The sequence below is a fragment of the Danio rerio genome, chromosome 20 (assembly GCF_049306965.1).
Source record: "Danio rerio strain Tuebingen ecotype United States chromosome 20, GRCz12tu, whole genome shotgun sequence".
Classification (NCBI taxonomy): domain Eukaryota; kingdom Metazoa; phylum Chordata; class Actinopteri; order Cypriniformes; family Danionidae; genus Danio; species Danio rerio.
Genome location: NC_133195.1, coordinates 43,480,178 through 43,496,697, shown reverse-complemented (window position 1 = coordinate 43,496,697; position 16,520 = coordinate 43,480,178). Strand labels below are relative to the sequence as shown.

The 16,520-nt window shown below is 34.4% G+C and overlaps 1 protein-coding gene and 1 long non-coding RNA gene across 29 annotated transcripts in view; one reads left to right on the top strand and one right to left on the bottom strand.

Moving 5' to 3' along the window:
- The window catches only part of trdn (triadin), a 99,596-nt gene that overhangs the window by 40,582 nt on the left and 42,494 nt on the right, over positions 1-16,520 (bottom strand). For 17 of the 27 annotated variants that reach the window (XM_073933578.1, XM_068215692.2, XM_073933573.1 and 14 more), the window contains 4 exons: positions 9,794-9,820; positions 5,394-6,470; positions 1,909-1,959; positions 832-933 (listed from right to left, as the gene is read on the bottom strand). In XM_073933578.1, coding sequence (XP_073789679.1) covers positions 832-933; positions 1,909-1,959; positions 5,394-6,470; positions 9,794-9,820 — 1,257 coding nt within the window. Of the gene's footprint in view, positions 1-831; positions 934-1,908; positions 1,960-4,970; positions 6,471-9,793; positions 9,821-16,520 lie in introns of all 27 variants that reach the window. The other 10 variants (XM_068215682.2, XM_021468666.3, XM_073933567.1 and 7 more) reach the window with 1 other exon arrangement.
- LOC137488680 (uncharacterized) lies at positions 11,068-14,298 on the top strand. 2 transcript variants are annotated; one of them, XR_011007841.2, is made up of 6 exons: positions 11,068-11,152; positions 11,398-11,541; positions 12,259-12,375; positions 12,467-12,508; positions 12,830-12,916; positions 13,302-14,298. It is a non-coding gene; the product is annotated as an uncharacterized lncRNA (long non-coding RNA). The 2 variants fall into 2 exon arrangements; XR_011007843.2 differs by having other exon boundaries at positions 12,830-12,960.

Below are 16,520 nucleotides of genomic sequence, written 5' to 3'. Positions count from 1 at the left end.
CAGCGATCATTATCATGTTCAAGAAACCAGTCTGAGATGATTCAGACTGTCCACAGAACTGCCGCTTACTGGATATTTCTCTTTTTCTGACTATTCTCTGTAAAGGCTAGAGATGATTGTGCGTGAAAATCTCAGTAGATCAGCAGTTTGTGAAATACTCAGACCAGCCCGTCTGGCACCAACAGCCATGCTACATTCAAAGTCACTTACATCACCTTTCTTCCCCATTCTGATGCTCACTTTGAACTGCAGCAGATCGTATTGACCATGTCTACATGCTTAAATGCATCAAGTTGCTGCCATGTGATTGGCTCATTAGAAATTTGCGTTAACAAGCAGTTGTACCTTATAAAGTGGCCGGTGAGTGTATATTAAAATGTATTTAATAAAAAAAAATACAAACATACTTTTAAATACATGATCACTTTAACAAAACAGGTGAAAACTCTTCAGTCTATTGATTTCAAAGTTTTAGCACACCTTTCTTTTTTGTCTTTTGTCTTTTTACAGCAGAGACCAGAGCAGAACATCAAGCACTAGACACATAGCAGCAGCAGCAGCATCCTATAATATTGTGAAGTAGATGGAAAAATGAGCCATAAGGAAGTCTTTGGAGATCAAAGTTTGAGGCCTAAGGCTCTGTTCAGCCCTCATATTCTCAACCACACACTCATTCATAGACTCTTCCCCCCTCATCCACCATCCCCACAATTCTACATGCTCTACAACACCTCTCATCCACCATCAATAACCATACACCTCATTAGTGATAAAACTATTTTCTTATTTTAATTTTGGTCCGTTTTATCATGCTGTTTCCATGTCTCTTACCCTTAGCGACCAGTTCTGGTTCTGCTGCTTTTTCTGCAATTTCCTCTCGCTCTGCACTTTCTTCCTTTTCATCTTTCTCCTCCTCTTTCAGGGTTTTTATGTCTTTGAAAGAAAAGAACACATATTTAAAAGTTTCGCCGAACAGAGAAGTCTTTGTGATTTTTCATCTTCGGTAACCATTAAAATTCAGTTATTAAAAATATATATTTTTTTCTTCTTTCTGCATTTTCTAGAATGCTGAAAAGAAGATTTATTGGATTTACAATTTTTTAAGGTAAGGGATTGCAAACTATTTATATGGGATGAATTTAAACTAATTAAATTTAGTAATGCTCAACTTAATTTGTTTGTATAACGTCAGCTCATATTTGTTTGTAACCAGTTACCTTAAAAGGGTGACCAAGAGTGAATTTTTAAGACTTGGCTGTGTTTATAGGGTGCAAAGCAATGTGTGCTCATGCTTCATTTGTAGAAAAAATTTTATTTTTTCAAGTATCGTATTATCAAATATCAGCTTCTGCTATTATGGTATTATGCTATAATGGAGTTTTTAGCCAAATCCAGCACTAAACTGATAGAGATTCTGGACGCTCTCCTTTGTCAAATGCTAGCTATGTCTTTTTTTATAATTCTCTGGAACATAATTACAATTAAGTTGTAAGCACTTCTTTTTTTGTGTTGTGTCCTTTAAAAACCCAAATACAGAAACAGTGCAAGCTCTGTGGAAATAGCTGTGTTTGGACGGCATTTTTGCTTTCTCTGCTACATTACAGTGCTTATGGCCACGCCCTTCGAAGCGCATGGTAAATGTGAATAGCCTGAAGGGTTTATGACTTCATTAAGCTGTATGTATTTTTTTGTAGTCCCGAAACTTTGTTCGCTGTAGGCTTTGTCTCCCTTTGCATTGAACTTTGAGCATGTTACATTCAGAGATGTTGTTTATGTTCACACATCTACATTACATTACACATGAGCTAAGTGGACCATCCCTTAAAAAAATAGCAAATCCAATGAATCATTTTTTCAGTGTAGGATGACAGTGATTTTCACACTGAACATTTTAAAAATAGACGATACCTTCAGCCGTTTCTTCTGTGTCCACTTCATCAGTGTCTTTGGCTTCAGGAGCTGTTGTATCACATAGATGAGTTACACACACAATGCCGTAATGGTCAACAATTTATTTAACCTATTATTCTATCACTTTGAGAAGCAGTTTTTGCAGGAGCTCAACTTTTTCCTCTGTCAATTGGTAGATTGCATTAGTGTCTGACATAGAGCTATAATCAGATTTAATTAGCATGCAAAATCATTTTTTCATTTGTACTGGGACGATCCTTCAGAATTTATTATAGCAGCATCAGCGGCGGGTTAGGAGCAGAAACAGGTGGTTTAGTTTTGTGCTGAGTGAATCGACAAATAAGCTAAATTAAGTTAGAAAGGTAAACTCAAGCTGCTCTTTGTTATTAGCATATGTTATCCGCAGCATACATTACAGTCTCCAGCTAAGTCATTCATTCATTCTCCTTTGGCTTAGTCTCTTTATTCATCAGCGGTCGCCACAGCGGAATGAACTGCTTACTTATTCAGCATATGTTTTACACAGCGAATGCCCTTCCAGCTGCAACCCAACTTGGAAACACCCATACACTCTCATTCACACACATACACTTCGGCCAATTTAGTTTATTCAATTCACTCATATCGCATGTCTCGAACTCCACACAGAAATGCCAACTGACCCAGCAGAGACTCGAACCAGCGACCTTCTTGCTGTGGGTTGACAGTGCTAACCACTGAGCCCCTGTGTCGCCTCTTCACCAGCTAATTCTTGACTATATTCCCTAGATTTGCTCTCTTCATTTGGCTTAATCTGTGTTTTCATGTTTTCATTGATCGGCCAGAACTTTGATGCCCTTGAATGACCCCTTTAGAGACGTGCGCCCTGTGACAGCTAACATGAAAGCAGTCTCTCATGGATTCGAACCGTTTCACTGGCAGCTGAGCAGCAATGCACCAGCTGCTGTGCTTTGATCCACCCAGCATGAATTAGACTTCAATCACTAACTCAAATGTGCTCCTTTCCTGCCAGCGCATTCGGATATGTATGTTAATCTGTGTTTGTGTGACCATAAGTCTAAATGATTACTGTTAGTTAAAAGAAACAAGAAAAAAGACATATATGGAGTATAAAAAGATTTTATAAATATTTCCAAGATAAATGACAGCAATTAAATATGAGAATTAGAAAGAAATCATATTGCATTACCTTTACTAAAGAAAAGTTTATTCAAGTGTTTTATTCGTATACTTTTAAAAATAAGTCAGTCTACTTTTTGTGTAGCTGTCTGAAATGTGTATCTTAAGTATACACAATATTGCTCTTAAAGGAACACTACACTATTCTAAAATATATATTTGTAACATAAGTAGTTAAACAGTTGAGTTTTGCCATTTTTGAATTCATTCAACCGATTCCCTGAGCACTTTTAGCTTAGCTTAGCATAGATCATTGAATCGGATTAGACCAATAGCATTGTACTTAAAAAAAAAAAAAAAGTTTAGACTCTTCTCTAAATACATCATATACTTAGTTTATATGTTGTGTATGGTTGAGATTTCTATTCTGGGTTAATGATATTGCCTTTACCTAGTTACCTACAGTAGCTGGTGACTACTGTCATGTGTGTCATGATATCATTGCAGCTGTTTAACTCTAGAATTGTAAAATGAGCATATTTTTTAAAAAGTGAGATGTTACTTTAAAGGGAACATTCTCCCCAAAATGAAATTGTACTCCATAAGTGGTTTTAAAGCTTTATGGTTTGTTTTCTTTTGTTAAGCACAAAAGTAGATATTTTAAAGAGAGCTGAAATCCTGTAACCATTGACTTTTATAGTATTTGTTTTTCTTACTTAAGAAGTAAATGGTTACAGGTTTTCATCTCTTTTTAAAATATCTTTTTAATATCTCTTTAAAATAACCTTAACTTTCTTTCCTCTGTTCATTACAAAGGTAGATATTTTACAGAGAGCTAAAAACCTGTTACGTTGACTTCCATAGTGTTTGTTTTTATACTTAAGACAATGGTTTTAGGAGTTCATCTCTCTTTAAAAATATATTTTTACACCCTTTAAAAAAACATAAGTTTCTTTCTTCTGTTCAACAAAAAAGTAGTTATTTTACAGAGAGCTGAAAACCTGTAACCATTGACTTCCGTAGTATTTGTTTTTTCTACTTAAGAAGTCAGTGGTTAGCAGTTTTAAGGTCTATTTAAACTACGTATCTCTCTTCTTTTGGGATGAACAGAGGAAACAAACTCGGAACAGGTTTGGAACAAGTGAAGGGTGAGTAAAATATGATATTTTGTGTGAAATAAGTATATTAAGTAAAAGTAACTTGACAGAGAAATATGAGTATATTTGGCCTATAATGTTACACATATATAAAACCAGTAATTAAAAATAAATCAAATATTTCGAGTACTTGGCTTATAGTTTTATTATTATTATTATTATTATATTTTTTTTTACTGTTGATTGAGTAGTCTATTCATTTTCATAGTATTACATTCTCCATTGCTTTCAAAGACTTGTGGATGGCCATTAACTCAGAGTCATTCCTTTGGGAAATCAGACTAGTCTGGTTGTGTCTTATGTTTCAAAAAGAATAGACTTGGAGTCATTTCTTCAGAAGTATGTACAGCATGTCTTTTTGATTCTCTATAAAGAACCAACCAGTTTGACTATGTTGGCAGTGCATTATGCTTTTATTGACTAAAACTGACTGTGAGTAATTCTTTCAGATTTAAAGGGGTTGCACAGTATGCTTTGATACACTAAATAAAATCTCTGAGTCATTCATTTGGGAGTCTACTCAACTACACAAGTCTTTCCAGATCTAGGTTCAGTAAAATTGCTGCAGTTCCACAGAAATAAAAAGTCCAGGACATTCTGACCAAGTGTTTTGGTATGAGTTTGAGTACTTTAAATCTACAGAACTTAACTCTTTTTCTTGATTCCCACTACTAAGATCACTGTATGCTGTATTACATGACATGGATTCATCTTGACATTAAAAAAAAAAAAAAAAAAAAATTCAGACTAATTACCATTATTAACTAATCAGGTATTGTATACCTTTCTCTGGTGAAGAGCCATCTTCATCGGCCACCACAGCTTTCTCATCTCCACCTGCTTCAGGACTAACTACAGGTGCTGTTACTAGATCAGCATCATCATCATCATCTTCATCCTCAGCATTTATCTGATCCTCTCTTTCTTTATTTGCCTCTTTCTTATCTGCAACACCATCATCAGGTTCCTCAATAACACCCTCACCTTTACTTGGTGTATCTTTTTCAGAGTCAGCATCTTTCAGGCCAACACCAGTCTCATCTTCTAACTCTTTAGCTATCTCATCATCATCGTCATCATCATCATCGGATGCGATACCAGCAGTGCTTAAGCTATCTTGTGAGTCGTCAGCTTTAGCAGCGCTCTCCTCTACAGCTGTTAATATTGCTGCATCACCATCAGCTTTAATAAGTATAGGTTCCTCACCAGTTGCTTGTTCTTCAACCTCAGCTACAATACCAAGAGCAATGGCGATAGCAGCATCTTGGACATCATCGTCATCCTCTTTCTTCTCAATTTGGTCATCTTTTTGGTCATCGTCCGTAGTAGGAGTCACCGCGATAGGTGTCTCTGTTTCGTCTTCTTCAGCTGGAGTGACTTTACCAGCTGGTGGTTCTTCTTGAGCTTCAGCATCTTTGTCATCATCCTCTTCATCAGCTTCCTCAGCTTCTTTAGGAGCTGCAGGGATCGGAGCAGCTTTCTTTTCGGGTGCAGCAGAAGCAGCTTCCTCCTTTTCATCTTCCTCTTCCTCCTTTCCTTCTTCATCCTCTGGAGCTTCTTCCTTGTCTGTTTCAGCTTCTTCTTCCTCCTTTTCTTCTTCATCCTCAGGAGCTTCTTCTTTGCTTGTTTCAGCTTCATCTCCCTCCATTTCCTTAGCCTCCTCTTCATCTTCATCTTCCTCCTCTGCTCCAGCTTCCTGTTTCTCCTTTTTCTCAGCCTCCTCTTTCTCTTCATCCTCCTCCATTGCTTCAGGTTCCTCTTCCTCCTTTTCCTCAGACTTTTCTTCTTTTCCCTCTTCTTCATCTTCATCCTCCTCCTTTGCTCCAGCTTCCTCTTTCTTCTTTTCCTTAGCAGCAATTTCTGTTGCTGCTTCTTCATCTTCCTCCTCTTCTGCTTCAGCTTCCTCTTCATCTTCCTCCTCCTTTTTTTTCTCCTTCTCTTCTTTTGCCTCCTCTTCATCTTCCTCCTCCTCCTCCACCACCTTCACCCCAGGTTCCTCTTTCTCCTCTTCATCCTCCTCATCCTCTTCTTCTTCCTCAAGCTCTTTCTCCTCTTCTTTCTCAAGCTCCTCCTCCTCTTCTTCATCAAGCTCCTCCTCCTCTTCTTCCTCAAGCTCCTCCTCCTCTTCCTCCTCCTCCTCGAGCTCCTCGTCATATTCTTCCTCTTCTTCCTCATAGTCTTCTTCCTCTTCATCAGTATCCATCTCCTCCTCTTCCTCCTCCTCTTCGTCCTCCAAGTATTCCCCTTCCTCTTCTAGCATCTCCTTGGCCCATATTTCTGTAACTATATTATTAGGTTGTCAGAAGTGTCAGTGAAGGCTCTGTGTGGTGTTGTTGGGCCAAGCACACAGCCGCACAGCATTTGACAGCAGACAAATATTATTTGGCTTGACATGCACAAGCCAGCGCATAACATATAATTAGACGTACCATACATAATGAATAATACTATGTATTTTACAGTGACAGCATGCCTTTACAGTGCTATTAGATGCACTGAAAAAATGAATCATTGGATTTACAAATTTTTTTTAGTACAGTACTTAATTAGGTAAGAGGTTGCAAACTATTAATATGAGCTGAATTTAAACAAATTAAATTTTATGTATTTTTTTATTAACTTTGTTTTTTTAAATTCAGCCCATATAGGTTGTTTGCAACCAGATACCTTAAAACAAAAATTGCAAATCCAATTATTCATATTTTTAGTGTAGTTGCATGCTCAGGAGACATGCCAATGGTTACAAAGAATTTGGTAAATAATAATGGGTGAAAAAAACTGTAAATTCAAAAGAGATTCATAATGGATTCAAGTTAATCATTCAGGATTATCTCATTGATAAACCAACCTGTCCTCCAACCCACACGCTTCAAATGTTATAACTCGATTGAATGGGTATTATCAGTGGTTATCAGCTGATAGATATGGGCCAGTAGGGGCCTTCTGCACCTACTAGTATAGGCTCAGAAGGTTGTTATCATGCATCCACATGGTTAATCAGCTTTTCTAATAGAGAAGACTCCAGATCCAGATATGTTTTTACATTACTGTGAAGGTAGGGGTAGATGTTGATAAAATTAAATTAATGGAAAATTTAATAAAAAATAAAAATAATTTTTGTGGTTAATCAGCTTTACTAATAGAAGACTCCAGTTCCAGATCTGTTTTTACATTACTGTGACGGTTCACTTTAGGGTTTGGGTTGACATTAATAAAATACATTTGATGGCAAATTTAATAAATAATATAAATAATACTCGTGGTTTATCCGCTTTACTAATAAAAGACAACACTGCAAACAATGTGCAACACTGTAAAAACACACAATTGTCCCAACACAAATCGTTTAAATTAACACAGTCTTTTTACAAATTTAAGTGGATTGAACATAAAACACTTAAGCTGTACCGAAAAACTTACGAATTTTGTTGTTTAAACTCATTTTAATTAAGTAGTTCGTATTAGTAAAATGTGTGTCTTGAATAGACTATAAATTGTGTTCCAAAGCCTCTACCAAGTGCTCAAATTTTGTACAGCTGGATCTAGGGCTGCACGATATTAGAAAAATCTGATATTTCATTATTTTATTTTTCTACAATAAATTTTACGAGTTGCACAAGATAGTTTGAAAAGCACTATTTGATGGGTTTCTGTGGGGTCTTAACAGTATTCAGGTACTGAAATTGCATAACCACAATGCAAATTTTGGTTTCCTTACTTTGCCATGTCTTATTTCTAGATTAAATATCTAAAAAGTCTTAGATTGAGTAAAAAATGTCAAAATATTGTCAAAATTAAGAGTTTGTCTTTAAAACAAGCAAAATTATCTGTCAATGTGGGATGTAAAATAATCTTGTTTTTGCGTTGAAATGTGGATATTTAGACTAGAAACAAGAAAAAATGAGAGTAAGAAATACATATATATATATATATATATATATATATATATATATATATATATATATATATATGTGTGTGTGTGTGTGTGTGTGTGTGTGTGTGTGTGTGTGTGTGTGTGTGTGTGTGTGTGTGTGTGTGTGTGTGTGTATATATATATATATATTTCTTACTCTCATTTTTTCTTGTTTCTAGTCTAAATATCCACATTTCAACGCAAATATATATATATATATATATATATATATATATATATATATATATATATATATATATATATTTATATATATATATATATATATATATATATATATATATATATATATATATATATATATATATTTGCCATAACTTTGATCAGTTCTGTGTAAATAATTAAATACAAATAATCTTTACTGTAACAGCATTTAGTTATTTTACTTTTTAAAAAGTAAGTAAACCAGTTGCCATAAAAGTAACAAGTTGACTTTAAAAACTTGAGTAAACCCATTGTAACATGAAACTGTTAAGTTGACAGCGTATTTTTTTTTTTTATTATGCGCACAGTTTATTTGCCTAAAAATTAAGGCATTAGGTTTACTTATTTGTTAACTAATCCCTTTAAAAGTATTTATAGTGTGACTGCTAAGTTTAGAGTGAATGTTTAGCATATTCATGTGTTTCTGGCTGTGACTGAGCAAGAAAAGTTTCAAACATTTGTGTGCAAAAACTAACCAACAAAGTTTATTATGACATCTGTCACCACAGCTTGCAGCAACTATTTTAGTCTTTCAAATTAATGCTAATAAATAAGAATTTTCTAAAAGTTTGAGTTAGATAAACAAGATAAACAAGCCTTAATAGTTCTGATTTCTATTAATTATAATTCTGTAGGTTTTTATTTAGTACAGACCTTGTTTCTTGACATTTATTCAAAAATCCATTAAAGCACTTTGTCTTCAGCGTGATGGAAGTTGAAGTACTAAAATGCTAACTTATTTCTGGGTTTTACTCATACACAAAAAATGTCATCCCTGCTTTTATTATTATTATTTTTTTGCTTCAATAGAAAACAAAACAAGCAAAACAGAATGGCACCCTCAAAGAACTATAATTATGGTTTATCATACTCTCCCATTGACAATGTCTATACGTCTTAAACGCTTACAGCTAATTTCCTGGTCTCTTAGGTCTCCTTGTGTCAGCAATTACGTACAGTACTTCGCCTTTAAAGCAAAACAAGAGGCTTGCAAAGCTCCCTTAAGTCTTAATGTAACAAATGACAGCAAATGCGTCACCCATATAATCAAATCCAGACTTTTATTACGTGCATATGCAGAGCTATTTTCATTCACAAACATTTGCATTAGCTAAAAGTGATAATGGTGTTTAGATGCTTTCTGCAATAGCTTTACCATTCGGAGACGGCTTAATGATGATTCCATGAAGATGTTAATGGACAAATACATGCAGCTTGATTAGCACGGGGAGCACAATTAGTGCGTGTGAAAACAAAGGGAAATGATTATGAATGGCTCCAAATGTAAAATCGCAATCAATGACAAACATAATGCCCATTCTCCATAAAATACTCTAATGCTTGCCCTCCTAATGCAGCCGTAATATAAATGCGTTAATTACAGATTCAAGCAAACCGTTATCTGTTATGCTGATGGTTTATGTATTCCCTAATGAATGCAATCTCATCAAGCGCTCTTCAAGACGCTAACCTTTTTTCCTTGGTGGCAGGAATTCTCCTGGAGGAGAGAGAGACAGAGAATAACATAAGAAAAAACTCTTGATTAAGTTAGTTAGTTAATGTGAGGTTTAATGCATAGAGTGGTGAAGAATGAGGCAATCATCTAAATCTCCTTTTTTAATAGTGTAGGAAAATGCTTCATCAGTGCTTTGAGACCAGTGTTGGGTTAGTTAGGTTAAAAAAAAAGGTAATTAATCACTAATTACATAATTAAAACTGTATTTAGATTACTTATTGAATGACTAGTTCTGAGAAGTAATTGAAATACTTAATAAGGAATTTAATTACTTGACTCAATACTTCTTAAAGTTTTATACATTTCAATGCATATATACATTAAACTATTTTAATTATTTAAATCTGAGTCAAATCTGACCTTTAGATAAGCATTTAGTAAGTATTTTAAAAACATTCATTTTGTTAGTTAGCAAGCAGAATTACTCAATTCGATTTCATTTTATTTAATTTTATTTGTAAATCGCTTTTCACAGTAATTCTCTGCAAAAAAAAAAAAAAAAAAACTATTTGTATCTAATTTACATTTAGTCCTTTAGCAGACGCTTTTGTCCAGAGCAACTTACGAATGAGGAGGCATTCAGTGATTCAACATGAAGAGGCAATAGACACAAGGGGCCCTATCATACGCCGTGCAATGTGGCACAGGGCGCGACGCAAGTGTTATTTGCTAGTTTCAGCTTGGTGAAAGAGTCGTTTTGACATTTTGCGCCAGGCTGTTTAAATAGCAAATGCATTTGCGCTCATATGTGCGCCCATAGACGTTCTGGTCTAAAAAGCAGGCGTGTTTTGGCACGTTGCTGGTGCGTTGCTATTTTGAGAAACTGTAATAGTCTGTTCTTTAGACCAGAACAAAGCCGGTCTAAAGTCCGGCGCAGAGTGCACCTCGCTTACACTCTGCTTAATACACAAGATGTAGAGCAATACGCAAATATCTTTACATATGAAAAAGAATTAAAATATTAAGGATATATATATATATAGGATATAAATACACTGTTAGACATTTCTGTAAATTACACAGTTATTTACTGTATTTCACCCAGTGTAATACTGCAAATTCCTTTTACGGTAAATAACTGTATTTACCGTTGCATTATGGGAATTTAGTGTGACGTCGAACAACATATACAGCGATGTACTGTATTTGTAAAAATTCGTGTATTATACTGTATTTTCCACAACTGCTTCAACGCCACCTTGCGGCGATTCGACTACTCTGCACCACTTTTTGCCTGAGGACCCTGGAGCAATTCTGGAGGACAATTTATTAGTGTGCCTGAAGAACATACTGGATTTAACAAACTTTACTCTGGTAAGCTGAGGCAGTGTTTCATTTTACAGAATGTTTTGTGGACGAGAATAGAACAAAGTAAAGTATAAAGTTGGCTATTATTATTTTCTCTGGCTTGGCGTTATTTTGCCCATTTGAGAAATATATCATCTATTAAGATGTTACCTTTATTTAATTTATTACATTAACACTACTATTACTTTAAATAAGACTGTTTATGACTATTAGCTAGTGTTCTCGTCATATCTTTTTATTTATTTACATAGGAACCGGTGTTGCAGCGGGTTTTGGTTTAGGAGGGAACCAGAGGTATGCAGACAGTTTTGGAGGACACTTAGCACGAGACAACGGTCCGGCAGAGAGTGTTTTCCCCCAGAAGAATATGAATGAAAGACCAACAAATAATCCAGGTAAAAGCGCGTCTGTCTGTGCTGACAACACTCGACATTGATTTAAGCACCTCTATTAGCATTTGTTTGCTCGGCAACATTGGCTGAAGTGATCTTAAAATGGTAATGTTAACTGTTAGCTAAACTGAGCTAAGTTTATACTGAATTGGACTCAAACTCATTTTAACGTGCAACGTTTAACTTATATTGATTTATACTATATATATTAGATGTTGTGAACTTATTTTTCTCTGGTTTAGAGTAACTTATAACGTTAGCTTGAGAAAATAACATCGCGACGTAACCTATAAGAACGTTAACGTAAATCTATAACGTTACAATATGCATAGAGGTAAAGTTGGTTTTATATTCGCACATTCGTTCATTTAGAAGACTCTATACTGTTTACCATGTTACTTTGAATATTCGATCAGAATTAGCATGCCAGTATGACTTGAAATCAACATTAACACTGTTTAATTGACCGTGAGCATGTTGTACTTTGATAGTCATTAGCTGCTAAAATGATTTCGCTATTTAGAGTTTGCAAATAATACTTTTATGAAATTAAATTATTAAGGGGGAAGTCTGAATCTGCTAATATAAAACCAATTTTACCTCTATGCATTATGCTAATAACCACCTTTTTGCTATTTATTGTTTGCTAATTGTTTTTTTATCACAACTCTTGACATTTGGTTTAACATAATTGTTACCATTATATTTTTTTCTGTTTAGATATGGCACTGGCACAGCAGCAGGTTTTGTCTGAAGAAACAAACAGCATTTCGGAGGAACATCTTGATCAGCACAGCCTTATGCTTAAAAAATAAGCAAGACCAGTAAGCAACCAAGGTAAACAAATAAAAAAAAGTTGTGTGGAGGTTGTGGATTGTAGCATGGTATTCTTATCTGTATTTTTGGCTTTTTTATGGTCTCAATATAGAATACTGGGAGCCTGCCTGTGCAAACTGGACCTCATACAACAGTAAGTACTGTACATCTATTTGTTTCTCAATATAGTAACGTTACTTTTAATACAAAATGTGTCACATGTTTAGTTGCTAGCTAAATAAAAAAATCGTTTTCCCTTTTTTATTAAACCATTTAGTAGGGTTTTTTTCATCTTTGTTTATAATATTTTTGAGCAGATTGAGGTCTGTCATGGGTCAGACATTTCAAAATACAATAATTAGTATTGGGATACATGCATTTGTCTATGTATTAAATGTCTTTTTCCCCATTTCATGTTGCCTAAATATTTTGTAATAAATAAAATAATACAATTTTTTTGTATAAATAATTCCAGAGGATGAAACAAAATGCATAGCAACAACCAGAGTGAGCCAGAAGATAGCAGGAGAAGTAGTGAAGAGAATGACAACCATGAACAACAGTGAGTTATCCTTCTTTCACCAGCTAACTGAGAACTTGGATTAGGTGAGACACTCTCAATAGTTTTATCAGTATTCAGTCAGTTTTAGTTTATTAGGAATACATAAAACAAATAGTCTAATCTGTCCTGCAGTGAATCAACCCATCACAAATGCTACAATGTTTTTGTAAAACCTTGTTAGGGAAAAAAATAAACAGGACATTCTGGTTAGTTATCTTTTAAACATGGTAGTGAGCAGGTTATGAGCAGGAGCCAGTTGCTCAGTACCAGCTGAAAACTACCCCAACCTACCTGCCATGCTTCAAAATAATTAACCAGTATATGATTTATTTTTTTTTAAACAAGCTTCTTCTATGCTTATGTTAGTCTGTTTGTCCTTATCCAGAGTTCTTCATAATCCTGGACTGGGCCAAATCCTGACCAGATGCTGTGGTGGTCATGGAGGAGTGAATCCTAAAAGACACACGTGATCAATGAGTTTCCGCATTGATCCAATGGGCCAGCCTGACCACCCACTGGTGAACTTTCAAGCCTCTGGTGCCTAGACTGCGGCCTTGCACAAGTTTGGCTAGAGGAGAACTGGTCGTGCCCAACTGAGCCTGGTATCTCTCAAGGGATTTTATTCTACACTTTCGTCAGTTGTTGAAGTTTGTTCCATGCCACTGTCGCCACTGGATCACTTGGCTACGATTGGTGGATCGGTGGATTTGCTCTTCAGTGTTTGGACTTTCAGCAGTGACATTTACTGCTTCAATTCTGAAAACTGGACTGAAGCAGCTTCAATTTACAAGAACTTCTATGTTAAGCTGCTTTGACATCATTGATCTACATTGTAAAAGTGCAATAGAAATAAAGATGAATTGCATTTGAACATGTGAATTCAGACCTTGTTGAGCATTTGACACCAGAACTAGTAATATTTTAAAGTTGGGTTGTTTCTGAGTCGGCTAATAGTTACAAATATTTATTTTTCCAACAATATGCAATTCAGAAGTTTAAATTTTTATTGTACATGTATGTTCTAGTGCTTTGTGTGATTTATTTATTTTTAATGTGTTGATTTTATTGCTTAATGTAATTTTCACACATTTTCCTTAAATGCTTTAAGCATTATTAATGTTTTAAAGAATGGAATATTTTGTAATTGTGTCTGGTTTAATGTCAGTAGTACTTAGTACAATTGGTTTTTTTTTTCTCAACAATATGCAGGTCAGACACTTAAATTAGTTTTGTACATGTATGTTAATGTGCTTTGTCATTTTCAATGTTTTTTTTTCTTAAAATAAAATATTTTGAATGATTGAAATGTAATGTTTTTACACATTTTTAAGCTTGTTTTAAGCATCTCCAATGTTTTAAATAAAGAGTGTTTATTTTGTTAATATTTTGTAATTCTGTCTTTTTTAGGTCTATAGTATTAAAATAATATTAATAAAATTATATTATAAAATATTTAGGACAAAATTAAAAGGTTTACAGTAGCTAACTGTTAACTTAGGTTTTTACAGTAGTTAACCATTTTCAGACACTACGGTAACATGCTGTAAACGGATTTACAGTTGTATACTGTAAATCTAAAATACAGTAACTTACTGGCAACAGTGTTGCCAGTAAGTTACTGTAAAAACCCTTTGAAATGTCTAACAGTGTATAAAGGATTAAAATATTATAAAACATTATTTTCTAGCCTACATAAATTTAAAAACCACTGCCTTGAATCCTTCATCTCGGGAGGCTTTATCATTTCATTCAATTTGCTTTTGTATAATGTTATTAATATTAGCAGTATTATTTATTATATGCATATTTATATTTGTTTTATTAAAAACAAGCTTAGATTTGTCCACCTGCAGGTTTTAGACCATATGGGGCATAGCATGTGTAATAGGACATAACTCAGTATTTTGACCACACTTCGTTATTATTGTTCATTTATTCGTTTGCTGGAAATTAGAACTGAATTTAAAAAAAGTTTTGAAACAAATCTTTGCACTTAACAAACGCAATTAATTATTTATAGGCTAATTGATGTCTGTGCGTACAAGGTGTCCCTATCCACGAGAGCATAAGTGAAAGAGAATTATGAGATGCCTTATCTCTCATTCTCGCGCTGCAGATGCTCTGTTCAACTGTTTTCTTGCTAGTGAAATGCTCAGTTTTTCCACTTCCACTTACTTTACGTCATGTAAATAGCAAATGCAGTCATGGCGCTACGCAACTGGCTCTTAAAGGGAATAGGAGATGAGACTCTGATTGATTTAATCTCAAAACACACCTATAAATGCTAAATATATTTGTTTACCTAAATTTCTCTGCATGCTTCTCTAAATTGATTTATGCAAAAATGTTACATTTTTACAGCATATACGGCTAGTATAAGTAATTAAATGACCTCAAAATAAAAATAGTTTCTTACTTTATATTTCAGTGAATAAGTAATTTAATTACAGTAACTAAGTACTACTTACACCCAACCTACACAGTTGAGACACGGTACTAAAGCGATAGGATAGTTTACCCCCAATTAATATAGTTTCATCATTTATTTACTATGATGCCATTTCATATCCATAAGGCTTATATCAATCTCAAAAGGAGATGTTGGGTAGGATATGCATTTTTACACACTACAGTTTTAAGCTGCAATACCTTCAGTGATTCACTCTTGTTAAATTTTCGTATTCATATTTCACCTGAATTGAACATGCAACCTTTGGGGTCTGAAACTTTAAGAAATGTATCCACATTACAGACTATTGGATAAGAACAAATTTAGAAATAAATTGAAATTGGTTGATTGCAAAATCCTGTACTGTGGTTGTGATATATCAATTATGAACTGATAGTTTTAACTTTACAGTATTATTGCTTCAAAAAACAAAAACAAAAAAAAAAACACATTTTGTTTGTGTTTCAGGTGTGATTTAAAAAAATATTGTTTAAAAAATCAAAAATTGATTGAAATTAATAAAGATTAATTGACTTTTCCATTAAAAGCAGTGGGTTTACTCACTTATTTACAAAGCAATAAATTGACTTTACTCAAAAACATATAAAAAAATAAGTTAAGTCAACCTAAATTCCAAGTTACAATGGGTTTACTCCCTTTTTTTCAGTAATTAATCACTTTAATTCAAAACATTGTTAGTGTTAAACATAAGAAACATTTGTGAAAAAAGCACAAGGGTGTTTTGATGACTGGAGTGTTTGTGTGTGTGGGTGTGTTTGTGTGTTGAGCATCAGTTAGGACAACAGTAGTACCTGTCAGGGAAAACTGGATAATTTTGTCAGCTAATTTCATATTCAGAGTTTAAAACTATTTTTGGGGTAGAATCAAATTTGTGACGTATTTACGGATATCGGTAGCGCAAATTTGCTAGTAAAGTGACACATCGGTTTCTCATTATTATTCATTGTGGAGTTTTCTTATCCTATGAGAAGACCCTGCTTCCTTATTATTCATGAGAGCATGTGCTTTCCAAAGGCAGGCAGACCTGGCAAGCTGTGAGAGCCAATGACTGGGTGAGATTGCGCCCACGGACTCTGCATGCGGCACACAGTATTTAGCCTTTCATGAAGGGTCGTGTGTGATTGTTTTCATGAT